At 48.0% G+C, this 26,976-nt stretch overlaps 1 protein-coding gene across 2 annotated transcripts in view; it reads right to left on the bottom strand.

Annotated features, from left to right (window-relative positions):
* Nucleotides 1-26,976, bottom strand: part of Mrtfa (myocardin related transcription factor A) — a 101,662-nt gene that overhangs the window by 8,245 nt on the left and 66,441 nt on the right. For both annotated transcript variants that reach the window (XM_069999602.1, XM_069999601.1), the window contains exons 2-7: nt 24,934-24,999; nt 8,621-8,676; nt 5,645-5,720; nt 4,710-4,871; nt 1,234-1,409; nt 688-828 (exon numbers count right to left, since the gene is read on the bottom strand). In XM_069999602.1, the coding sequence (XP_069855703.1) occupies nt 688-828; nt 1,234-1,409; nt 4,710-4,871; nt 5,645-5,720; nt 8,621-8,676; nt 24,934-24,940 (618 nt within the window). In that variant the 5' untranslated portion in view covers nt 24,941-24,999. The remainder of the gene's footprint in view (nt 1-687; nt 829-1,233; nt 1,410-4,709; nt 4,872-5,644; nt 5,721-8,620; nt 8,677-24,933; nt 25,000-26,976) is intronic.

Here is a 26,976-nt window from a genome sequence, read left to right on the forward strand (position 1 = left end):
CTGGTGCCCGCTTTGTGTGGAAAGGGCACCTAGAGAGCAGAAGGGGCAAAGGCGAGGCAGGGGGCTAGGCATTCAGGGCTCAGGCAGCACAGATCCAGGAAGGTGGCAGGGCCGAGGGGCACAGGGGCCCTGGCACCAGCACCTGCACTGCCAAGTTTAACACCAAACCCTTTTGTACACAAGGCCACCAAGCCTGGCGGTGCCCACCACGCCAACACCACAAACCCTTCCTCCTGGCTCAGGTCAAGGCCTTGGGGGGGAGAATGAACACATCGCCCCAAGGGCCAGCTGCGTGACCTGGCCTACATGACCCTAGACACGTCCCTTCCGCGTTCCCCATCAGTAGCCTGAGGCAGTGGCGGAGCGGGCAGATGCATGAGGGCAGGGTCCGGCCCTGGGCCGGGTGCGGTGTGCCCGCATGCCGCGCTGTCCGCATGGAAAGCCGTGCGGGAGTGCACGTCTACCGTGAGGCGTCCAGGGCAGGGCGCCGGAGGCGCTGTGGGCTGGAGACAGTACGCGCTGCAGTCTCGGTGACTGAATCCCAGGGGCTTCAGGAAAACGCCAGACAGCGCATACACATGTGCACACACACACGTGCACACACGTACTCGCAGATGCGCCCCAAGTGATGCTAGAATGAAGCCCTGGCACGCGGGGGGAGGGGGTGGTGGTGGCGTCAGGCCATACCTTAATGAGCGCAGGGGCGGGTTTGGCGGTGGGGACAGCGGTCCCGTTGGTGAGGCTGGGAGGCCGGGGAGGCCGGGGAGGCTGCTCCCCCAGGAAAGGTGCTTCTCCAGAATCTGCGCCCACTGGGAGTGGAGGGAGAACCTGGAGGGGAGGAGGAAGTGAGGACGGCGCGCAGGGGAGTGTGCCCTGCTACCCACACCAGACGGCCAGTGCCCACGGGGGACGAGCGCAAGGCGAGACGGGCTAATGAGGGAAAGGGCCGTGGAGAGGAAGGAGAGGTCACAGCCCCTTTGTTGAGATGAGTGCACTCAGACCAGTGGAGCAAACGAAGGTGGGTAGGCCAGGGAGCTGCCGACTGGGCACCTGGGCACCTGGCCCAGGGTTCTCTCAATGGGCTCAGGCTGCAGAATTAGGGGCCAATGCTGACAGCGCCCTCCCTGCTCACTGCTGGGCACTCGAGCCCCGGCACAGGGCCCCACCTGGCTCAGGACGCACAGCAGCACAGCCCTAGCAGGAGGGGAAGCGTCGCGAAGTGGCTCCCCTCACCTGAGTGGGGGACACGGAGGTGGCACTGGGCAGTGGCTCACTGAGTCGGGCCTCCAGGGGTGATGGCACTGAGCTCTGGGACTCCTGGCTGGCAGGCTGCTCGGGGGACAAGGCGTCACTGCTGTCCTCGTCAAAGGAAGAGCTGTCTGCGACCTTCGGGTAGTTCACCTGGCCCACTGAAACCAAAGCCCACGTGAGGCTCCTCCTGCCGCCCCCGGAACCAGGGGGCAGGGAGGAGAGGCTGTGGGGGGGCCGCCTCTGGGCTGTAGGGCAGCGCCCCTCCTTAGAGCAGGAAGCAGACGATCGATCGTGACCCTGAACCCAGCCGGCCGAGCCCTCTGAGGTGCTGGCAGCTCTCCTGCTTGCTTCACACCGCATGTGGCGCTCCTCCCTCCCGCCAGCCCTTCCTCCAAGGGAGACGCCGCAGGCAGCGCCTCCTCACCCGTCCGGGGGTGCCATGGCACATGTTGACTGTCCCCATCCCACCGCCACGCGAAACTCTTGCCTACTGCTTCCGAGTCCGCAAGTGAGGCCATCACCCGCTGGTGAGGGCCGCAGGCTAGGGAGCTCCTCCTTGGGGCTGCCTCAGTTCTCCAAAGACCAGACCAGCCTGTGGAGGGGCTCTGCTGTCATGAAGGGTGGGTGTCCTGGAAAAGGACACCCGCCTCTCCAGCGCCTCAGGAGCGGCTGAGGTGTGGGACCCCAAGCCTCAGCACTGGGCAGCAAAGGCACCAGAAGAACCACATGGATGTCCACAACTGCCCGGGCTGGACCCACGCCCAAGCCCTGATGGCATCAAGTACAGCCCCCCAGCCCCTGCATAGCTCACGGGAGCGAGGGAGGGGAGGAGGCGCCCAGCATGGGAACCGCAGCGCACCACACCACTTCAAGTCAGGTCAAAACCGCTGCTCCCGCACCGCGGTGGGAAGAGCAGGCTGAGGGGGTCAGCCTGCTGAGAGAGGAGGAACTGAGGAAATGGGGAAGCAGAGAGGGACACCGGGCCGGGGAGCCGTGCAGAAGAGGGGAGACTCCAGATGAGGAAAAGGAACAAGCCTCAACAACTCAGATTGGGGCAGTCCGGGCTTAAGCTCCCAGCAGCCTCTGCATCCTGAGAGCCAGGGCCGGGCCTGTCTTCTCCCTTACCAGCCCACCATGGAGATGGGTCAAGGACACGGAGGCTGGGCTCTCTCGGCCCCTCCTCTGTCCCGGTGAGAGCCAAGTGTGCGGTGCCCGGGGACTAGGCTCACTGACCACTTATATTTGTGCAGGTCCTCTCTCAGTTTCCCAGGAAGAGGGAGGAAGTATGGGGACCTGATACATCCCAGCAGCTAGGTGACAAGAACATGGTGACCCAGGCCAGCAGAGCCACAGCTCCTAACCACCCCAGCCCAGCCGAGGAAGCTGCTGACCATGCCCGGAGGGAGGACTGGGCGCTGAGGAACACAAACCCTATTTCCCCTCTCCAGTGGCCAAGACTGTGCTGGAAGCAGAATCAGGTCCTTGTCCACAGGAAGTTATGGTCCCAGCCTTTAGAGCAGAATAGATACTCTACTGGCTAGAAATGCAGGAGCTAAAGACATACTAAAGACACTCAGATTCCAGGAGAGGAGAAGGTGTGACCACACACACACACACACACACACACACACACACACACACACACACACACACACACACACACACACACACACACACACACACACACACACACACACACACACACACACACACACACACACACACACACACACACACACACACACACTCACCCCTACCTTTAGACTTGGCTTTGCATCACACTGTAATCCTCTGAATCTTAGTCTCCTGAATAGTAAGGATTACAGATGTGAGCCCCCCAGTGCTTGGCTATGACATGAATCTTAAGGTAACTGTGGGTGGCCTGATAGGAAAGAATGTGTGTATGTGTGTGTGTGTGTGTGTGTGTTCCATTTCCTTCCCCAAAGTGCTTCCTCCCATCTTCTCAGCCTCTCTCTCCCCTTCCTCTCGGTTCTTACACTGCTCCATGACCCTCTCTTTTTGTGCACTGAGCTTCTAAACAGATGGCCTACAGCCGCTGTTGCCATGTCCTCACCCCCATTCCCTTCCCCCATGGTCTGGATTTTGCTGGTGATGCTCCTCCCGATCCGCACTGCCAAATCCCCAACTCACTGCGCTCCCACAGGCCTCCCGGCCCGGCACAGCCTGCGCTACCTGCGGCCTGTGCTGTTCTGCTACGCGCCTCGCAGTCTCCCGGCCACGGCCTGTGCTGACCCTCTGGACCACTTCCTTTCAGCAAACCCTGACTCAACTTCCATGTTGGCTCTCAATGCGCTCCTACCTCCAGTGCCATCCCCGTCAGGCTCTGTGAATGCACATCGGTTATTAGATGCCGCCTGCCACAGTGGCTGTCAGCTGGCCTGGCGTATAAGCCCCCGCTGACAACAGCAGCTACCATTCCTTAGGTCTCTCTGGGTGCCATGGGCTTTGCTGGTCCCTGCCCACCAGGCACAGCACCCCGCAAACTCCCACCAGGCAGGATGAGTTGGCTACAATGTTTACAGGGCTACAGGCTTTCTACCACACCAGTAACCTGGCCCTTGCACCAGAAACCCCATGCTTCTATGTCCTCTCATGACAGACTGAACTCTCCTGAGTGTGTGAGTCCATCTATAACCACAGGACTAAATGCAAGGCTAGCACACTGGGGTGTCTGGGTAAGAGTTGTCAGAACTGGTGTGAGCACACACTGGCATGTAACTAAAGGCTCTGCAGAGTCTGGGGAGGACAGCGCTGGACAAAGCAGGAGCGCTGCCAGGGCATATCAGTGAACACCGGGGCTCTGCACCAAATGGGAAAGGGGAACTCGTGAGCCAGCAGGCCCACTTCCAGCATGGTGGCTCCCAGAGGAACCATACCTGCAGCCAGGCCCTAGACACGGCTAGTGTCCTCTGGTCCAGCACTCAGTGGTTGCCCTTTGTGCTCTGGACAAGACAGAAGTCATTTACCCCGGAAGCCCTGAGACTCTTTCTCTGAGAGGTGAGAGTGCGTGCTCTGGCCAGGGATCAAGTCCTTGTCCCACTGCTGTGTGGGAGACATCTCTATACCTACATCAAAGCTTTGGTGGAGCAGAAGCTATGGTTTCGCTGCTGTGCTCTGCTTTGTGGGAATGCAGCCCCACCACTGAGTTACATCCCTAGGCACTCCGTTGGGAAGGGCAAGGGTCCTGCGTTAACAGAGATGGAAGATGGACGGGGGCCTCAGTGCTCACTCAGTTTTTGTGGCCACGATTCCTGAGGCACCTGGCCCTGAGCCAACACACAGCTCCCAGGCTCTCAAACTCAGGGCTTTCGAGCCCAGGGTATTTTGGGACTCGAGGGCAAGAAGGCAAGAGGTGAAGAGCCCTAATTCAACCCTGCCTCAGAGCACGTCCTTCCCCTGGCTACAGTGCATACAAAGTGCGGCCCAGGCCTCCTCACCAATGATGGCTTCCTTCAGGCTGGACTCCACTGGGAGGATGTTCTTCTCCACCAGCTCCATGGGGCCAGGCCTCTGAGCAATCTTCTCGTTGAGGTCATCAGCTAGTCTGGCTCTCTTAAGCTTCAGTTGCTTGGCCTGGAGGGACGGCTCAGCCGAGGTCTCTGCCCATGGGAGAGAACGGGGAGCAGATGGAGGGAAGGCCCTGGTTCTGTGCTGGAAGCTTCAGAGACCATCTGAGTGGGAAGTGCACCCTGGGAGAGAAGGGGGGCCTGGCTTCAAGTCACAAAGACAGTTCTGCCAGGCCAGGCAAGATAGAGGACTTTCTGTGGAGTTTCAGGGTCAAAGGAATAGGAGATGGGGGAACGGCTCTCCGCTCGCCGGAACCGTGAACTGCTCAGGTAACTCCCCTCTTTGCTCTGGGTCTCACTTAAAAAATGTGGGGTTCAGACTCAAGATGTTTGTTCTGGCCCTAAAGACGATCCAAAGCTAAACAAACAAAAGTGAATATAGTTGTGCTGCTTCCAGGAGCCAAAACCTCTCTTTCCACCTCAGAAAGAAGTACATTTCTGAGCCCCAGCACAGTTGTCTGGCTAACTGCCAATGAGTAAGTGACAGAATGAATCAATGAATGAATTAAAAAAAAAAAGTGCAGGCATGTTAAAAACAAGTTTTGGAGAAGAAAGATGATCTGCTCTGGCAGAGAAGTGTTTTCATACTAAGAGGTGGAGGACTGCAAAGGCTGGCAAGCCACACTGTGGAAATGTGGCTGCCCGTCGTGGGCATTTCCCAAAGCCAGTGGTGGCCCCACCACATCGCTGTCTCACTGTGAGAAGCCGCAAGCTGGCTCCTGCCAGCACAGAGAGAATAAAAAACAGGTGGAAGAAAGTGCTGGAATGGTGTGAGCACAGTGGGAAGCATTTCCAACCTCTCATACCTTCCAAAATGTGCATCCTGACCAGCTCTGATCTCTCTGGCCGGGAGCGAATCTTCCGCTTCAGATAGTCCTCGGTCTGCGGAAAGAGCACATCAAGAAACTCTCAAAGCCAGGGCACAATATGCTTATGGCATATGCACAACCAGACCTCAAAGCAGGAGTGGCCGGTCACTCTGTGGCCACCGTGGCTTTTATTTGGTGACTACAGGGCAAGCAGGGCCTGAGAGACACATCAGTTCCCTGGCATCGGCCAGGTACTGTTCTCTGGGCCCAGCTGCCGCTGAGGCTGCGCTACTACATGCGTGCCATGATAAAGGTAACAGATGTTCATCGAAGAAAATTAGGTGTTGTCCAAAAAGAAAGGTACTCTTCACCTGACTTATGTAACTGTAACCTCTCTGTAAATCACCTTTATAATAACAAGGAAAAAATTAAAAGAAAGACAAATCCAGGAGCCAGTGGCTCACGCCTATAATGCTAGCTACTCAGGAGGCTGAGATCTGAGTCCAGGCAGGAAAGTCCATGAGACTCTTATCTCCAATTAACCACCAGAAAACCAGAAGTGGCACTGTGGCTAAGTGGTAGAGTGCTTGCCTTGAGCTGAAGAGCTGAGGGACAGCGCCCAGACCCAGAGTTCAAGCCACACAACCAAAAAAAAAAAAAAAAAAAAAAAAGCAAGCAAAGCAAGAGAAAATTAGGGTAAAAAGTAAAACATTTAGACAACCAGTATTAGTATCTTGGGATATTTTTTCCTAGACTATAGAAACAATGTAGAAAATATCTTAGTTTTGTAGGGCTGTAATCAAAGTATATATACACGTGTGTGTGTGTGTGTGTGTGTGTGTGTGTGTGTGTGTGTGTGATCTCAGCCTATGTGTGACCTCACAGTGGCATTTGGCCGTGTGTGTGTGTGTGTGTGTGTGTGTGTGTGAGATCTCAGCCTATGTGTGACCTCACAGTGGCATTTGGCCAAGACCTTTAGTGAAAAGGACAGGATCGGCTGAGGCAGACTAGGTCAGGACAGGGGAAAGTGCAGGGTACATTTTCTGAACTAAAGGTCAAGCCTGGTCCCTGCCTTCTCCCTGCCAGGGCAGATCCTCTCTCTCAAAAATCAAGGCTATCACCTTGATGCTCTGTGGCAGTCCTGGGATCTGAGCACCCCAGGAGATGGTGCAAAGTGGCTGTGGGTGGGCAGGGGCACCCCCAGCCAAGGGCAGAGTGTGGCTCCAGTTGCCACAGACGCAAACACATGTTGTAAAGCTACCGGAAGCTCTGTATAGTGGTCTAGGGAGAAGCAGAATATGGGACTGATTACGAAAATGCCTAGAGGAACTTCTGGGGGCAGTGAACTCACGGCTGCTGGGAGGGTGGAAAGGACAAATTTCCTGATAGAAACCAGAGGACCAGTTTGTTTCCAGTGCAGAATGCTATTGAAGCATTCACCAGTACAGGAGGACAGGGTGGCCAGATGAGGAATGGAAAGGGGATCAGCCGAGTGATGTGCCGTGTCTGAGAGATCCTCTAATTAGGACCTGAGGCCACGGGGGTGGGGAGGCGGCCACTACAAATGCTGCCTGCAGAGAGACAGATGGGTTGTGGGGTGCCATGACTTGATGAGGACATGTAGGACCCCTGGAACACAGGCTAACAGGGTAGGCATCTTACGGAAATGCAAAATCAGTAGCTTTCTAAAGCTTTAGGTTGTTAGACCTAATTAACTAAAGCAAGTTATGCCATAACTAATCCAAGACACTCATTTTTCATACCTCAATGAAGATAATTTTTAGTATACAATTAAATATGAAAGTAAATATTGTCATTTGAATGTCGTTTGTGAACAGATGTGTAACATAAGCACATACTGGATAAATGTTTACCATGTGTTAGAAAGTAAAATTACTTTGCTAATAGAAATAAATCTGGGCTGTGGTGTGGTTCCCAGTGCCACTAAGACAACAAAACAATCCTAGATTTGCCATTGCTGGTTAGACAAGTTAGCTACGCACTCTTGGCTGCGTCTGTGTGGAACATGGCACCTAAATCACAGGGTGCCATGAGGGTGAATAAGGAACAGCCAGGATCAGCGCTGAAGGCCGCGGGTGGGCAGCACCGAGCCCTGCCTGCCCGGGAAGCTGTGGAGGGACTGGAGCCTGTCTGTTCTGCGCTGCCGCAGGCCCCTCCAGCCAGGCCTTCTCTGGCTTCCAGAAAATGGAACAGAGCTTTGTTCCTGGCACCCATGATTTCATTCGTCTCACTACTGAGAACTGAAGAAAGGTCTCTGGAGTAAACTTTTCAGTCTCTAAGAGAGGTATAGGATTTCAGGGAGCCAAGGCCCATGGTTCTCTGTGGTGAGGTGCTTTTTTCCTTAATTTCATATGAAGGGAAAAAAGCCAGGGGTAGAAGGCAGCGGAGAGAAACACGTTCTGGTGACTTCTTCATCTCCACCCACACTGTACACCAGGGCATTCCCCGGGGGCCTGGGAGAGGAGGACACAATGGAGGAGCTGCGCTAGGAAACCCCACTTGGAATATGACCTCTCTTCTGCTTCCTAGAGTACAGGAGGGTGCTGGCTGCCCTGGGCAGACAGGAGAGAGGGAGGCTCTGCCCCGAGCGCCTACCCACAGGGCTGGGGGAACGTGCTCTGGACGCAGAAAGCCTTCCCATGGCTGCCATCCATGAGCGCCTCAGCAAAATGAAAGCTGAGAAAGCCTAGTGGTCCTCAAAGCCAGGCTTGGGGAAGGAGGCCAGAGAGCATCACAGACCTCAGAGGCACTAAGAGCCTTGCCCTCCTTCTACTCCAGTGTCACCACGGGAGTGGCCAGGGGGAGGAGGGGGATGAGTAGAGGTTTCTATTATTGAGAGCTGTGAAGCAAAGGTGACCCTAGACTGTGCTACCACTGGAGAGAATTGAGCGCCAGCCCTGTGATGAGCTCTTACAACACGCTTCGGGGGTCTTTGGGAAAGGAGATCCTTACCCGAGCCCGCTCCAGGCTCCTTCTCTGCTCATGAAACGCAGCAGGACTTTTCAAAGCTGTTGAAAGAAAAACCATAAAATAATGACTTTTAGGGGCTGGGGATATACTCGGTGGTAGAGCACACACACGAACAAGGTCCTCGGCTCAATCTGCAGCATAAGGAAGGCCAGAGGGAAGAAGAGGGGAAAGAGGAAGGGTAAGGGGCAGAGGGAGGGGCAAGGGGAAAAAAGGGAGAGGAGAGTGGGGGAAAACACTTTAAAGGAGGTGGTATCACATTTAATACTACAATTTTCAGCGGAGAAGGCATCTTAAATCCAAGTTAATATTAGCAGTGTCTTTAATGACGCCTGAGTGAGCATGTCTTTAAGGCTCAGCTGCCCTGCTAAGCAGTTTGGGTCACTTCATGGGAGCAAGTCACTGCTCTGGGCGTGGGTTTTATACTGTGGTACAGCTCCATTATCAAAACCTCAGACAGGGGCTGGGAAGGTGGCTCAGTGGTAGAGTGCTTGCCTTGCATGCATGAGGCCCTGGGTTCGATTCCTTAGCACCACATAAGCAAAAAAGAAAAAAGCCGGAAGTGGCGCTGTGGCTCAAGTGGTAGAGCGCTAGCCTTGAGCTGAAGAGCTGAGGGACAGCGCCCAGGCCCAGAGTTCAGGCCCCACGACTGGACCCAAAAAAACAAAAAAACAAAAAAACCCCTCAGACATCACCTCCTGGGTCACACCTACTCTGGGGAGGCCACAGAGAGGGGGCAGGGCTGCCTGCTGGGCCGCTTGACTTCTTCAGCCTCATTAGGAATCAAGTGAGCGGACCCGTTTAATGGGACAGGGAAGCCAAGGAGTCGATGTCTTCTCAAACGCCACTTCCATCTTCAGCAGTGCCCAGTGCTGTTAAAAGCCATGGTGTGGTTCACGCTGGTGAAGAAACCCACCCCCCGCAGCTGATATGTGGCTCCACTCTGTTCTGGGACAGTACCATAGGCAACTTAGCTCTCATCTACAGCAAGCAGACTAAACCAAGCCCCTGTGCAAATGCTGCAGTGTGGACAAAGGGCCTGTGTCTCTTTGTCAAAAGCTTGGTTATGAGGTGACCGATGACGATTTAAAACATTGAGGATGAGGGAAAGGTCTGACTCACTTCAAGCAGGGAACAGTGGCAATAAGAGAGAAATGCACAAGACTATGGTCAGTGTCACTTCTGCTTCCCAGGATCTGTGAACAGCTGTGAAACTGCACAAAAAGATAACTTCTGGGCTGCTGTCTGTGGTAGAAAGCAGGGATAGGGAGGTGCTAAAAGTAGCAAGAGCACAGATAGGACTCTATCCTGCCCAGCCTCTGTGCTTCCTCCCTTCCCTCCCCCAGGACACTTAGCCTTAAGCAAGAGCAGTCTCACAAGAAACTTTCAGAGTGCCAGCACCACTTGTTTAAGGTGTTTTTTTTTTTTTTAAAGTTATTATGAGAAAAGTGGGGATTTAAAAAGAATTCCACACAGATTCCTTCCCATCCCTGAGCAGCAGGAGGCGCTCTAGACTTAGCAAACAATCTCAGAAAAGCCACAGGCTCTCTCCAGTCCATCAGCGCGCCCACCCCAGCGAGCAGTCCCATTACCAGAGGCAGATGGAGGAGGCTTGCACCTGTTTCTTTTGGGCAAAGCTGGCACAATTCCAAAATCAGTTCCAAAGCCCAATGTAGCAGGACCTGGTGTGGGTGTTATGGGTGTGACAGGTCAGTGGGAATGAACGCACTGCCTTGGCTCTGAAAAACTCAGTACATGACGAGACAAGGAGAAAACTTCATGTCCACTGGCCCACCCAGCTCCCCTTCTGTCTCATTTTCTCCAAAGCACTCATCACCAACTTGATTGTCCTTCTAGTAATGAGACAAGGTCTTGCTATGCAGCCCAGGCTGGTCCCTAGCCCTCCGCCCACGTGGTGGGATTACATGTGTGTGCTACCATCTGCAGCTAGAGTTTGTTAAGTGCTCTACCACCGAGCCACATTTCCAGCCCAGCTAGTTCTGACATACTTCACACACACACACACACCCCGCCCCCATAGGGCTGAGGAACAAATTCAGGGCCTTGCACATCCTTTTCTACTGAGCTAAATCTCTAACCCCTAACATACTTTTTATTACGTATTTTCAGTCTCCTATCATGACAACAGGTCATGACTCATCTGGGTTGAAAATTTCACAAAAGCCCCAGTAGCAAGACAAGGGATTTGTGGACTAGTGCTGGCTCTAACAACACGGGTGTGAGTGCTTTCAGGACCTCATTCCTTGTAGAGAGCAGGACTCTGCTCACCTCCAAGAAGAGAACCAAGTCAGAGTGAGTGCACTTGCAGGAGCTCAGGATGTGAAGTGGTGCTGTCACCAGACACTGTGATTCACTGAGTCACTGGCTCAGTGTCCACAGGCCAGCTAGCTTCTGTGCTATACAGAGCATTCTACACGCTAACCCATAGAGCACACCACCAACTTGTGGAAAAAACAACCTGCAAGCACAGAGCATCTTGACAGGAGTGGCTCTATCATCTTTGTGTACAAAGGGCAATGTGTATTAATAGGAAGCCAGGTGAATGAATGGCTACTCAAGTATGAATTCTTATTGGGTCCTGCAGTTACAGGAGCCTTCATATAATAGCAAGGAAGGGACTAATTTTCAACGTGTCAGCTTACGGGCCAGGTACTAGTCCAGACATTTCAAATATGCCGGCTCACTCAATATCCCTAGTTATTCCGTGTGTGTGTGTTGGGCGGGGGGGGGGGGGGGGACGACGACAACGGTTATATTCCTTTTTATGGGCCCAGAGGAAAAGCTAGCCGCAAGGCATCACTGAGAGCCAGGGTAGATCCAACCCAGGCCCACTTCTGCCTTCTCTTGGTCTGAACCTTCTGTTCAATATGTCTATTCCAAGTAGTTCTGTTTCTTTCCTCCTTGCCTCCTCTTTGGAAGTACTGGGGTTTGAACTCAGCTTTATGCTTGCTAGGTAGGCACTTTACCACTTGAGTCATGCCTCTAGCCCATTCTGTGCTGGTTATTTTTGAGACATGCTCTTACTTTTTGACTAGGCTGACCTGAACCGCAATCCTCCTATTTTTTCAGTTCCTGAAGTAGCTGGGACAATAGCTGCATGCTACCATACCTAACTAGCTATTATTGAGATGAGGTATCTTGAAATTTTTGCCCAGGCTGGCCTAAAATCATGATCCTCCTAGATCTTAGCCTCCTAAGTAGCTAGGATTACAGGTATGAGTTATCACACTTGGTTCTGCTTTGTTTTTGAGATTAGGTCTTGCTTTTTGCCTATACCAGCCTGGACTATGATCCTTATTTATATTTCCCACTCTGCATCTGGGGTAGCAGATGAGTATCACTAGTTTCAGCTTTGTCTGTTGACATGGGGTCTTGTGAACTTTTTGCCCAGCTTGCCTCAAACCACAATCCCTTCACTCTCTGCCTCCTGAAAAGCTAGATTTACAAGCATGCATGATAGTGTTTGTCTTCTTTCCCCATTTTTATTACTGTTCAGCGGGTTCAGTGATTTCAAGAGCCTGGAGACAGGCCAGCAAATGCCCACTGGGGAAAGGCATTTGCTGTTGGAAGGCAGCTCCAGTGTGTGTCTAGACGGCACTGCTAGTGCCACACTGTGGAGGGCAGCGTGGTGATGGAGGTGTAAGATATCCCAAGGAAATACTTTGGCTTTTGTGATGTGGGAGCAAGTAAAATGGAGACTCAAATCACTGAAGCCTTCATGCTACGAAGATGAGAAGGAAGCAGAGTGAAGTGGAAAATAGGCTTTGAAGTTTAGGCCTCTGGTAGTTGTGGAAAAAGCAAAAAGCCTCAAAGTTAATAGACAAATGAAGCCACCCAGGAGGGCCACAGCTCCTTTGGTCCATCTCCTCCTCCATGCTGCTTTAATAGCTTTGAGAGGGAAGGTCCAGGGTATTATTTATTCAAATTTTCATTTCCCCAGAACTCCTAATCTCTGAAAAGCCCCAAAGGCCAATGCAAACCTATGAACTGTTACAGTCTCTTGCTCATCCTTCCCCCCCAGCCCCCCACAAAAAGCATAAACAGGAGGACAGAGTCTCAAGCTAGCCTGGGCAAAAATCAAAGCACTATCTGAAAATAACCTAAAGGAGCTAAGAGTATGTCTCAAGCTATCAAGTGTCAGGTGCTGAGTTCAAACCCCAATAGCACTGAAGAAAAAGAGTCACTGGTGCCCTGGTACGACTGTGTGTGATGAAGGAAGTGTGCAGCTCCCATGAAGGAAAAGGCCAGGCCCCTGCAGAAGTCAATGAGAGAAGTGGGCAGGAGGAGTGGCCATCTCACTCAGTTTCAGTTCTAGAAGATGGGCCCACCCAGTGGCTAGAACCCCCAATGAAGATACCAACACCCATTTTCTTCCTCTTCAGACACATAGGCTGCCTTTAATATGAGGACATTTGTGAGAAAAGAAGTAAAAAGAGAAAACCCATTTCTATTTTAAGACCATTCTGGCAAGCATCTTTGGAGGGAGAACGTGGAGCTGAGCTTGGGGATGTCTGCAAGCCTGGGACCAGGCTCACCTTGATCTCACCTAACACTGAAGAGTAGACAGGATGACCCTGAAAAACCTGGCTTAGCTCAGCAATTTCTGGAGCTCAAACCAGCTTTCCCCTCACCAGCACCAGATTTACTTACACCTGCAGCCAGTGAGCGCTCTATGCTCCCTGTGCACTTCTGGGAACTCCTGTCATGGATGACAGCAAGGAACTGCTGAGCTCATGTCCTCATGGGACGGTTCCCACCCTGGGATGGTACACGCAAAGCTCTGTCATCACCGGAACTGGAAAGTATGCACATACAACAGAGGGCACTGGAGTGCCACAGGCCAGGCAGCCCATCTTTCAGGCAAGCTGGCTACTGCTTAAGGTTCTTTTTCTTCCAAGGAAGTGGGGAGCAAACACCCAATGCAATAGTGGGGGCTGAGAGAGAAAGGAAGGGGGAGGGAGGGAATAAACACATACCAAACCATGTGGGAAACAATCCCTAGCCCTCAAAGAAAGCTCATGATTTGTGGGAGCAAACAGTTATGGTGCAAGGTGGAAACATGCCACTGATGCTCATTTAAGGTGCCAGCAAGAACAGGAGAGCTAAGTGTCAGCACCAGGGAAGAGCATGTGAACTGACCAAGAAGCCTTTGAAGCAAGAGAAAAACCCACGTAAACAGAAAGAAGCTCTGCAGGCAGAAAGGAGATCATCTGAGAGGGAGGAAGGACAAACATAAAGGTAAAAAAGATCAAAGCAGCTGGGTGCTGGTAGCTCACGCCTGTCATCCTAGCTACTGAAGAGGCTGAGATCTCAGGATCACAGCTCACAGCCAGACCAGGAGAGTCTGTGAGATTCCTATCTCCATTAACCACCAAAAAGTCAGAAGTAGAACTGCAGCTCTATTAGCCTTGAGAGAAAAAAAAGCTCAGTGCCCAGGCCCTGAGTTCAAACCCCAGGAGAAGTGCAAACATGCATGCGTGTGCATAAACACACCCTTCAACACACCAAGAATCAGAAAATCTCATACTGCTCAACAATGGAGATATTAAAAACTCCAACATGACAGGTGCTAGAATTAGAAAGCAGCCATGATTTTTAAAAAAAGTGTTTCAATGAACAATTATGAACATCCTTAAAATAGAAATAAATAAAACAAAAATAGAAAGCTTCAGCAAAGAAAGAGAATCAGAGGGGGGGAAAAAAAAGATACAGGGCCAGATATGGTGCCGCATGCTTATAATCCCAGCTATTCAGTTGGAGGAGAAAGGAGGATCAAGGTCTGAGGTGAAAGTTCAAGACAGGATCTGAAAAATAACCCAAAGCAAAAAAGGCTGGGGCATGGCTCAAGTGGCAGAGTGCTTGCCTAGCAATTGTGAGGCCCCCACAGTACAAAAATAACAACAACAACAAAAAAAAGTAAAGAAAAGAGGAATAATTGAAAATTTTGAAACAGAAATTATCCCACCTGAAAAACAAAGAGAGCAGACTCTAAAGGAGAGAGGAAAAAACAAACAAACCAGAGTCTCAACAACTATGGTACTTAAAAAAAAGAAAACTATCATTGTAGCCAAGTACCAGTAGATTATACTGCAATCTTAGTTCTTCAAGAGGCTGAGATTCAGAGATTGAAGGTTTGAAGACAGCCTAGCCTGGAAAGTCCACAGGACACCATCTTGAATTAACCAGCAAAAAGCTGGGCTAGAGATGTGGTTCAAATAATAGAGTGCCAGCCGAGCAAGCAAAATATTGCACAAACTATATTCTGAAGAAGAGGGAAAAAAGGGTGAAACAGAAAAATAATTCAAGAAATAATGACAAATTTGGCAAGGGACATAATCTACAAATCCAACAAGCTGAGTAAACCCTCAAGTAGATAAACCCAAAGAAATTCATGCCAATTACACTTTTAAAAGCTAATGACAAGCACTGATGGCTCATGATTGTAATTCTAGCTACTCAGGAAGCTGAGATCTGAAGATGGAGGTTCAAAGCCAGCGCAGGCAAGAAAGTCCGTAAGACTCTTATCTCCAATAAACTACTCAAAAAAGCTGGAAGTGGTGCTATGGCTCAAGTGGTAGAGTGCTAACCTTGAAATAAAGAAGCTCAGGTACAGTGTTTAGTCCCAGGACTAGCCAAAAACAAAAAATAAACAAAAATAAAGAAAGCTTAATACAAACAAAACAGCTGAATGATTTTATATTTCTCATCAGAGCCTCTGGAGCCCAGAAGGAAGAAACTTAATATTTTCCAAGAGCTGTCAGAGACCGCTTCAACCAAGTTAGTGACATAATTAGAACTGTATACACAGGAGAGGAAGAGTTGTTTCTAACTTATCTTTTACATAAAAAACTAAAAGGAGCAGAAATGGATCTGTCAATTGCCACATATTCACATCATCCCATCTGCACCACGTACCCCCTGGGGTCCCCTTTCTTCATTTGGAATTTTTTTTTTCTTTTTTCTTTCTTTTTTTTTTTTTTTTTGCTTATGTGGTGCTGAGGAATCAAACCCAGGGCCTCAGGCATGCAAGGCAAGCGCTCTACCACTGAGCCACCTTCCAGCCCTTCATTTGGAATCTTGTAAACCTAGAAAATACACTGAAAAGTATAAATAACAGAGAGCCTTAAGCCTGTGACCTAGATTTTCCAGTTATCTTTTAGCCATAGTTTCTCATCTCGCTTCGTCAACCCTCCTCTTGTAGACACACACACTTAATGTTTTTCATTTATGGAATCATTTGCAATTAAGTTGCAGACACTTTGCTTTTATTCCTTCACTGTGCATTTCCTAAGAATAGGAATTCTTAGATTATTAGAACAATTCAATCGTTTCTAAGAAAGTTAGCATTAATTCAATAATACCTAGCTTGAAATTCCCCAAATGATCCCTGAAACATCTTTTATAGCTGGATTTTTCCCCCAAAACCAAGATTTAATCAAGAATCTACATTTAGTTGCTGGTTCTTTAGTCACAATCTAGAACAATAACCCTACCTTTTTTCAAGAATGACCCTGTCATATCCTTTCCTGAGCTACTACAAAACTTATTTTATAACTAAAACTACAAAATAGCGAGAATCATTTTACAAAATGATTAAGAGGCCATTTAGGAGAAACTGGAGTGACTGGATGATGTGGCACTGACAATCTCAGACTAGGAATACAGGGGAGATAAGCTTGATGTAGGTAAAAGAGACTATGTTCAGAGTTTGAGTTGACTCTGAGTTACCCTATTAAGCAGTGTCCAAGTGAGAGAGAGTGCATAGATAAGATGTCCTTGGTTTACAAGAAGCTACATCCCGATGAGCACATCTCAACTTGAAAATGTGTCAAACTGAAAATGCACTTAACAATTCTAAGCTAATATAGCAACCTAGTACACAGGGCTGGTGGGGATAGGGATATAGAAGAGACCTTGTTCAGCTAGTATCTCCCCACTCCTGTGTGGTAGCTACAAAAACAAAAAATTGAACAATAGCAATTTTAATCTGATCCCTCACATTTGGTCCATTTTTCCTGTCTAGTCTTTTGGAAATAAATGCATTGTCACTTGCTCTAAACCCACAATGGGACAGAAAGGAGGACTTCAGATTTCATTTTAGGAAATGTCAAGGGCACATATTCTATTCCTTTTCCCATCGTCCCTCTCTTGAGATATATGTATGTGTGTACATATACATGCACAGACACATGTGCAGCAGTACTTGGCTTTACCACTTGAGCCACAGCCTCTCTTGTAGGGGTCAGCCCAGCAGGAAAAGAATGCCAGAAAAAGCCAGAAGTGGTGCTATGGCTCAAGTGGTAGAGTGCTAGCCTTGAGGTGAAGAGCTGAGGGACAGCATCCAGGCCCAGAGTTCAGGCCCCATGACCAACAACAACAACAAAATAAAACCATCCAAATTTAGATGAATTCTTTGCCTCATTGCTTGGCCAAAGCAGAGGAGTCATATTACTCTGTCTGACTCCTAATGGCACTTCCATTAATTTTGTCAGACACTACATAAGACCACATTAAGTGCAAGGCAAGATAGACATCTCCCAGCATTGGAGACATATGTACATGTGTGCATGTGTGAGTGTGCACATGCTAGGTGTAAATGTATATCCCCAAACATTTTACATATAGCAACTTCATCTGTCTTAAAGTTACATTTTTCCAGGTGCCATTGGCTCACACCTGTAATTCTAGTTACTCAGAAGGCTGAGGTCTGAGAATTGTAGTTTGAAGCCAGCCCAGGGTAGGAAAGTCTGTGTGATCTGTATCTCTAATTAATCGCAGAAAAAATAGGTACTAATGCTGTGGCTCAAGTGTTAGCCTTGAGCAAAATGAGCTCAGGGACAGCATCCAGATCCATGGTTCAAGCCCCAGGACTGGGCAAGGGAGGGAGAGTGCAGGGAGGAGGGGGAGAAGAACTTGCTCTTTTCAACATCTGGGTTTAAGATTTCAAGACTGGGGCTGGGAAGGTGGCTCAGTGGTAGAGCGCTTGCCTTGCATGCCTGAGTCCCTGGGTTCGATTCCTCAGTACCACATAAGCAAAAAGAAAAAAGCCGGAAGTGGCGGTATGGCTCAAGTGGTAGAGTGCTAGCCTTGAGCTGAAGAGCTGAGGGACAGCACCCAGGCCCAGAGTTCAGGCCCCTCGACCGGACCCTAAAAAAAAAAAAGATTTCAAGTCTGCCACCTATATGGGTAAGGAGTTATAATTTCCTAAGCTCCTTTCATGATTGTTGTAATAAATTCATTCTTAGGAGTCAAAAAAATCAGAAGACTGGGGATGTAGATCAATGGTACACCCTAAATCTGTGAGGCCCTAGGTTCGATCTAAAGCACTGAAAATTAATTTTTTAAAAAAAATCTGGCTTATTCTTTTCCTCGCATCCTTGCTTGGAACTGCTTTGGCTGGCTCCACACCAGCTGTTTGGATCAGGTTGTGATCATCATGCCCAAGAAAGATGGCTACAAAAACGCAGTCCTCTGTCTCTGCACCTATCAAGTGAGAACCTAGGTTTCTAAGCAGGAAATGGAGAGGGCCCTCACACACTGAGTGATATAAAGGCAGCATTTTGTACATCACTGGTGCGTATGGGTTGCTACTGACATTACGCAGATAATTTCTCTCAGGATTCTAAATCTAGCCAGAGAAGGAACTAAACCTACCACAGAGAACAAGTTTCATAGCAGCTCTAAAGGCTGGGAATCACACGCTAGACTTCAGGTGTTTGTTAGGGCGACTGTCTAGTAAGAATATGTGTAAAATTTTTCAAAATTTTCCATGGCAAAGAAGAAATTAAAAATCTCTTATATTTAATCCAGAGTTATTATGGCCAAGGTAGAAAGATAGTAGTGGTCTTCAAGCCTCACAAGTGGCAGGTATTAGCACTAGGAAGAGCTAAGAAAAATGGGGTCACTCTCACCCCTACTTCCTCTTACCAACTAGGGGTCCTGTTAATGACATTGTTTTCAGCTTTCAAGAATTTTCAGTTGGAATTTTGGTGAAAGCACGGTACGCTATCATCAAAAATTCCCATGTGGCTAAGTGCCATCATAAACTGTGACCCCTTCAGGACCTCATGGTGGTAGTGTGGCCTAGGGCAAGTCATGTGACTCATCTGATGTTCCGCTCCCCGCCCACAAATGGCAGTTACGTTACTACTGCACTAGGTACTTGCAGGAGATAAAGTGAAAGTACCCAGCCATCTGCTAGAAGCTGGATTAAACTTAATGCACTGCTACTGCTGTCACTACCATCCCCTCCCCCAGCCCCATGCCCATTCTCCTTCTGCAAACACAGCATATGTGAGAAGTTAGCCGCTGAGAGCTCCCTGGGTCTGACTTCCATTTCTTGCCCTTCTGTTCTGAACTGACATACTACCAAAATATTCTGCAACAAATGCCATTAACCAAAGTATGTGTCAACAGCCCTAGAGACTCACTGTGACAATGAGAAACAGGACTAAGTTTATGTGAATCAAAGACACATCTTGGGTGGTGAGATGTGGAAAAGGGACCACACATTTTGGGCAAGCAAGAATTCAAATGAAGAGTCCTGAAGCATACTGTGTATGCACCCTGTTTTGCAGGCTTGCTACCACCCCTGTTTTGGTACCTGGGCTATCATCTCTACCCAAACCAGCAAGGGAGTCATCTACTAAGAATTAACACAGGAATAGAGAATGGAAAACTGAGGCCAGCTCAATCTTTTCCTTCTCTATGGGACAAGCTGCTTTAGAGTCTCCCACTCTTAATCTAATGGTGGGAGAAGCTCAGTCTGAGAGAGGTAGGTAGACACATGGTCTCATACGGTCTGGATGTCAATAAAGTTAATTCCAAAGATTAAAAATATGGAGGGGCTGGGAATGTGGCTTAGTGGTAGAGTGCTTGCCTAGCATGCATGAAAGCTCTGGGTTCGATTCCTTAGTACCACATAAACAGAAAAGGCTGGACTTGGAGCTGTGGCTCAAATTGTTAAGTGCTAGCCTTGAGAAAAAAAAAAAGAAGAAGAAGAAGCAGCTCATAGACAGTACTCAGGGCCTGAGTTCAAGCTCTCCAGACTCTATCTCCAATTAATCAGCAAAATGCCAGACTAAAGGCATGGCTCAAGTGATATAGAATGCCACCCATGACCAAGCAAGTTCAGCGAGTATGAGTACCAACAAAAATACAAATAAAATAAAATGGCTGAATAAGTTACATTTGATTGCTGTGGTTTGGAATATTGTCTTTCAAAAGCCTATGTTAGAGCATTTGGTCCCTAGCCTGTGGAGGTATTTAGAAGTGGTGGATCCTTCAGGAGGTTAGCAGGAGACAGGCCCTTGAAGGGTGGTGGAACCTCAGCCCAATCCTCTTCTGCTCTTTCATTTCCCAGCCACCACAAAGTGAGCAGCTTTGGTCCACTATGTATTCATCAGGAAGTAATGTACTGCCCAGCCCCAACTATCATGGGGCCAACCATTCGCAGACTGACTGAGGCTCAAACACGGAGAACATGGATGGGATCAGGATAGCTGGGTGCAGGGAGAAGATGAAGGGCACATAAACTGATATATGAAATCTCCTTTTGAGAATCAGTTGACAGCAACAAGGACAGAAAAGTCTGTGAGATTCTTATCTCTAATTAACCATCAAAAGTCTAGAAGTGGCACTGTGGCTCAAAGTGGTAGAGCACTAGCCTTAAGGGGAAAAAAAAAAAAAAAAGAGCTCAGAGATAGTACCTAAGCCACACAGCCAATAAAATAAAACTATTTAAAGATATTTTAAGTTCATAAAAAGAGAAAAATAAGCAAAAACTGAGTCAAAACAAAATCTTTTTTTTTGCAATGCTGGAGATTGAACCTCAAACCTTGTACCTGCTAGAGAAGTGCTCTACCACTGAGAACAATATCTATTTTTTGTGGGGTTTTTTTTGTCTTGAGGTTTTTGTTTGTTTTTCTTTTGAAGTATGAATTTAAGGTCTCATATTTGCTGGGCAAGAGCTGTCCATTTGGGTTTATACCTTCAATCACCAATAAACTTTTTTTTTTTTTTTAATTAATTTTTGGGTCCGGTTGTGGGGCCTGAACTCTGGGCCTTGGTGCTGTCCCTCAGCTCTTCAGCTCAAGGCTAGCACTCTACCGCTTGAGCCACAGTGCCACTTCCAGCTTTTTTCTTTTCACTTATGTGGTATTGAGGAATCAAACCCAGGGCCTCAGGCATGCAAGGCAAGCACTCTACCACTGAGCCACCTTCCCAGCCCTTCAATAAACTTTTTTTAAATCAGTTGATTACCTCGGGTATTTTTGGTATGCATGTCAAAGGACAGAGGTATCTCCAGGATTCTCTTTAACATATATGCCAGCCACGTTTCTATCTAGCTTTCATACTATAGCCCTGTCTAAGGTTTCAGAGATCACTTTGCTGTCATTTCAGTACATACTCCTTGGTAAAACCAAAATCAATCTTAAAAAAAAAGAAAAAAAGAAAAGAATTATCCAGGTGTGTGGTGCACACAGAAGGCTGAGGCAACAGAAGTAAAAGTCAAGTCCAGCCTGGGCCTCACAGCAAGACTGTCACAAAGCAACAATTAAAAAAAAAAAAAAAATCTGTCTTTTCTAAGTATGCCTAAGTCATCTGTTTAGATGCAGAATACGAATCACTTGTGTCCTTCTACAAATAATATTCTAGTAGCTTGAAGAATTTTAAATCACAAGCATATCAGATATGTATCAGGGCTCCCCTTGGCCATGTGACTGTAAGATTTGAACTCTTTAGGTAAAACTAATAAGTAGCAATAGGAAGTGAATTTATGGGCTGGAGGCATGGTTCAAATGGTAGAGCTCAAGGCCCTAAATTCAATACCCCCCAAAAATTAAAAACTAAAAAATAAACATGACTTTATAATCTCCTCTACTTCACTAGTGAGCAGAGGAGTGGAGAGGGCTATTTGTCTAAGCTCTACCTGAAAAGCGGTAGTGGTTAGTTCCTCAAAAAGCTTCTTTGGTTCACAGGAGCTACAGTTCAGAAATGACCACACAGAACTTCAGCAGCTCCCAAATGGACTTCCAGCAAGTGGGAAAACAATCAAGGCCCTGAGACACCAACATCTGCCCTCAGCCTGGTTCTCACACAAAGGCACTTATCTGTTAGGTGCCCATGAGATATAATGTGCCTGACCGTATAACTTTCCATTTAAAAAAAAAAAAAAGTGACCTTTTAAAAAAAATTTAAACTTACAATTTTGTCACCTTAAATCTCTGTAAGCTGAACAGTAGGTGGGGGCTGCAGCTCAGTGGCAGAGCATGTGTTTGGTTCAATCCTCAGGTGGGACAGAGGAGGAAGGGAGGAAGTGAGATGGGGAAGGGAAAGGGAATAATGAGACAAAATCTACCCATGGTGACCTTTGGCAGGAGCCCTTCCTCCTAAGCTGTTCAAATGTATAGCTTTCTTTGTTTTTCTTTTTTTTCGGTCTTGAGGCCTGAACGCTGGGCCTGGGCGCTGTCCCTCAACTCTTCAGCTCAAGGCTAGCGCTCTACCACTTAAGCCACAGCACCACTTCCAGCTTTTTCTGCTTATGTGGTGCTGAGGAATCAAACCAGGGCCTATGCAAGCAAGGCAAGCACTCTACCACTGAGCCACCTTTCCCAGCCCCTTGTTTCACTTTCCTAGCCCTACAGCTTGCTTTTCAAAAAGAAATGTACAGTTTCTTTTTAGAAACTCCTCAGGCCAACACAATAGGGATGTCAGTGGGTTCTTCAATCTAGACTTCACTTTTTCAGATTTCTAGATCTCTAAATCTCAATAGCAATTGGTCAATCTTTTACAGTTTGTCCCAGCATTGCTCACATTTCTTTGAAAGATAATGCAATGGAGGTGAAGAGTAAAGTAAGCAAAGACATCAGGGTATCGGGGTGCAGGAGTACTGAAGATTATGATAGGAGACAGGGAATGCAGAGTAGTGGCTCAGCCCAGGCTGAGCCTCTTAACTATCTCCACTTGCCCCTTTTCCTTGCTCACCATGCCCCAGCCCACTGACTTGATGTTCTTCAAACATATCAAGCTCATATTGTACCAGGCAGGCCCTTTAACTTGTTTCTCCTTCTTTTTTTTTTTTTTTTTGGTCAATCGTGGGGCCTGAACTCTGGGCCTGGGCGCTGTCCCTCAGCTCTTCAGCTCAAGGCTAGTGCTCTACCACTTGAACCAAGCACTATTTCCTGCCTTTTCTGCTTATGTGGTGCTGAGGAATCGAACCCAGGGCCTCATGCATGCAAGAAAAGCACTCTACTACTGAGCCACCTTCCCAGCCCCTTGTTTCTCCTTCTGTTGGAGCATCTCTTCCTGCTTTTTTTTTAATCCAAGACTGGGACTCAAACTCAGTACCTGATGCTTTCACTCACTGACTAGTGCTCTACCAACTGAGCTAGGCTGCCAACCCCCTTTTCCTGACACTTAAATGACACTCCAATTCATCCCTTTAAGTCTCAACTATGACATTTTCTCACCAGGAAGGCTTTCTTTAGCCACCTCTTTTCATTTTGTTGTGTCTTATTTTTTTTGAGATGAGGCCTTGCCATATAGTGCAAGCTGGTCTCAAACTTATGATCTCCCCAAGTGCTAGGATTACAGGAATGCACCAGTATGCCCAGGTTCTTATCTATCATAAAACTGTTACTAACATCTGTCATGCCAGGCACCAGTGGCTCATATCTATAATACTAGCTACTGAGGAGGCTGAGATCTGAGGATCACAGTTCCAAAGCCAGCCCAGGCACAGACTTTTATCTCCAATTCACCACTCAAAAAACCAGAAGTGGAGCTGTGGCTCAAGTGGTAGAGCACTAACCTTGAGCACTTAGAGGCTCGGGGACAGTGCCCAAGCCCCCTGAGCTCAAGCCTCACCCCCCCAAAAAAAATCTGTCCTGTCAATTTCAATATATCACAATGTTCACCAGGCCCTAAAATTATCTGCCTTATTCATTTGCCTCTTTTTCTCATAATCAGTCTTGCCCTTTTAAATATAAATCTGAGAGCAGGAGTAGATGTGTTTTGGTGGTTGTTTTGGTTTTTGTTTTTAGTGTGTAAATGAGCATTAGGTGCTAGGTATGCAAAAACTGAGTACAGATGGGAAACATCACTTCTCAGATGAAGCCACACACTGCCTCCTGGCATTTCTTTTACTCCACTAGGGTGTGTCCAAGTGGTGATGACACACAAACAAGAGGGAAGCCTGCTCTCCACTGATGACTTCAAAAAAATGTCAGAAAGAGTAAAATCTTGGGGCTGGGAAGGTGGCTCAGTGGTAGAGCGCTTGCCTTGCATGCCTGAGGCCCTGGGTTCGGTTCCTCAGCATCACGTAAGAAGTGGCACTGTGGCTCAAGTGGTAGAGCACTAGCCTTGAGCTGAAGAACTGAGGGACAGCGCCCAGGCCAGAGTTCAGGCCCCACGACCGGACCAAAAAAAAAAAAAGAAAGAAAGAAAGAGTAAAATCTTGCTGGCTCCAGCTTTCGGCTCCACTAATTTCCCAGATTTAGTTTCATTTCTCTCCCAAAGGATGTAGTTCTGTACCCCTGAGCCCTCATGGGTGCACACTCAGGTGGCTCACATCCATGCCAGCCTTGCGTATTTGAGGACCTCACTTTAAAGCCAACTTCTGCAGGCAGAAAACATCATTCAGACAGATGGAGTAGAGGCTTCTCAGCCAAGCAAGCTGAACCCCAAGGCAGAGCATACACAAGTGGGCTCTTCCTTACAATACCTCAGTGCAAAGTCTGCTTAAAGGGAAGTGCAACAAGGCACCAGAAACCCTCTGAAAGGTGCAATTCAAAAGCTGACACTCTTTTTTTTTTTTGGTCGGTCGTGGGGCTTGAACTCTGGGCCTGGGCGCTGTCCCTCAGCTCTTCAGCTCAAGGCGAGCACTCTACCACTTGAGCTACAGCGCCACTTCCGGTTTTCTGGTGGTTTTTTATTGGAGATAGGAGTCTCGCGGTCTTTCCTGCCCGGGCTGGCTTTGAACCGCGATCCTCAGATCTCAGCCTCCTGAGTAGCTAGGATTACAGGCGTGAGCCACCAGCGCCCGGCAAAAAGCTGACACTCTTTAAGTTTAATGATGTCTGATTTACAAATCTTGATTGATTAGGTCACTTATCTTTTTACTAAGAATTCCTGAACTGGAGAAAGCGAGAGACCCTCAGAAGAGGGTAAATAATACCTGGTGGCCTTGTTTTGTTTGCTGTTCCTGTGCCGTACCAGGTCCACACAGCCATGTCCTAAAAGCAACTCTGAGAAATGTGGAGAGAAAGGGCACTTACGTGGCATGATCCCCTGGCTCACTAGTTCTTCCCGGGTCCGGCGCTGCTGGAGCTTTAACTGGAGCACTGCGGGGCAGCAGAATGAGAGAAGAGAAGAGAAGTCAGCTGAGTATTTCTCCTCAAAAGACACATTTTCAAATGCAGACAATGTCTGAAAACAGAGGGTGTAGCACGAATGAAAGATCCCTTGAACTGCAACTGTGTGTAATTGCAGAAGTTGCTTGATACAGCAGGGTTTCCGTGTTCTGCTGTGGGCGGCAAGAGGAAGTTGCGAAGGGTCCTGCAGGGCGATAACAATCCACAAACTACCAGAGTCTTGCCTCTTGCTCAAAACCTATAGCACTCGGTCTTTCTCCTAAAGCTGAAAAACATCAGTTCTAAACTTGAAGAAAATATGAGGAGCACCATGCAAAAGGAGCTTTTTCCAGATGCTGTACACTTTCTCTGTATATGTTTACACCACAAGTATGGTAAATGATGCACTTATTCACAAAGACCAGGAAGTACTGGTTATCTATAACATTTTTCTCTAAAAATTATTGTTATTTTCACTGTGCAGTACATTTCTCTACACTATGAGAAATTCTGCCATTACTGTCACTCTCTTCTTTCTCTTCCTCTTCACTCGGGGCCTTTTTCTGTTGAGGTGAGACAACAAAGCTAGATGAGTCAATTAACATCCGGGCTAGTAGAGACTGAGGAGTGTTTCTTTCATTTCTACTCTGGCAATACTACTTAATGAAACAGGGATTTTTATTAAGTTAAAAGTCAATTAAAATCAATGGCTCCTAAAGGGTGTGACAACTTCATGCTATGCAGAATGACAATGGTGTAGCCAAAGTTCCGACTAAGGAAGAACAGGTCTAGGCAGAGTGTAGGAGGATCCCACAGGCCAAGGGAAGGCCCCTGAAGGATAGGTTCTTCAGCTATAGGGTTCTAAAAGTCCTGTGTGAGGAAACTTGCATCTGCTGGGAATCAGGGTTCCAGTACTGGCTTTTTATACACTATAGTTGTTAGCAAGGCATCCCAGAATGGGAGAAGAATGACCAGGTTTTTACCTTCATCTCAAACTCAGTAGGTCCAAAGTAGGACTTGTCTTTTCTTCTGGAAACCTACTCTGAGTCCCAAACATCTTATCTCTTAGTATCATTATCCTCCCAGTGTTGATGCTCAATGCTTAAGCCAACTTCAATGCCTCCTATCTTACCTCTCCGTGCTTTACCCAGCTGCAGCATTAGCTCACTGGCTCATTCTCACCTAGGAAGCGTCTCTGCTACAGGCATACCAATCAAGTCTGTTCAGTTTCTCTTCCTCAAGTATTATAACTTTTTCTACTTCCTTTATGTACTTCACCTGAAAATGCCCAGCCTCTCCTCTAACCTTCCAATTCACTCCCCACATTCAGAACTACTCTAGGCCTCCTGTGAGCTGCCTTTGTTACCTGTTATAAAAAGTACAATAATGTTTTGTCTTATATAGTTGTTACTCACTAAAAATACCTTCCCTAGTAAGTTTATAAACTCATTGAGGGTAGGAATATATTTTTTCTTTTTGGTGTTATTGGGGCTTGAACTCAGGGCCCCATGATTGCTACAGAGGTACTCTAGCATTTGAATCATGTCCCAAAACTTCTTGCTTTAGATTATTTTCAAATAGGAATTATGTTATTACCTGAGCCAGCGTCAGGTGGTGATCCTCCTCCTTATGTCCTCTCATGTGCCTGGAACCACAGGCATGTACCCCCCACACCTCTTATTTGGTGAGATGTTGCTAATTTTTTACCTGGGTTGTCCTTAAAACAATCATCCAGTTCTCTGCCTCCCAAGTAGCAAGGATTAGAGGCATGAGCCACCACACCCAGCAAGAATGTATCTTATTAAAATTTGTGCACCACCCCCTCAAACTTCATACACAAGTAGGCACTCTACTATTTAAGGCATACCTTCAGCCACTTTATTTTTTTCAGTCAGTCCTGGGGCTTGAACTCTGGGCCTGGGCACTATCCCTTAGCTCTTCAGCTCAAGACTAGCACCCTACCACTTG

This window comes from Dipodomys merriami, unplaced genomic scaffold, assembly GCF_024711535.1.
Source record: "Dipodomys merriami isolate MVZ:Mamm:240054 unplaced genomic scaffold, mDipMer1.0.p SCAF_55, whole genome shotgun sequence".
In the NCBI taxonomy this organism is placed as follows: Eukaryota; Metazoa; Chordata; class Mammalia; order Rodentia; family Heteromyidae; genus Dipodomys; species Dipodomys merriami.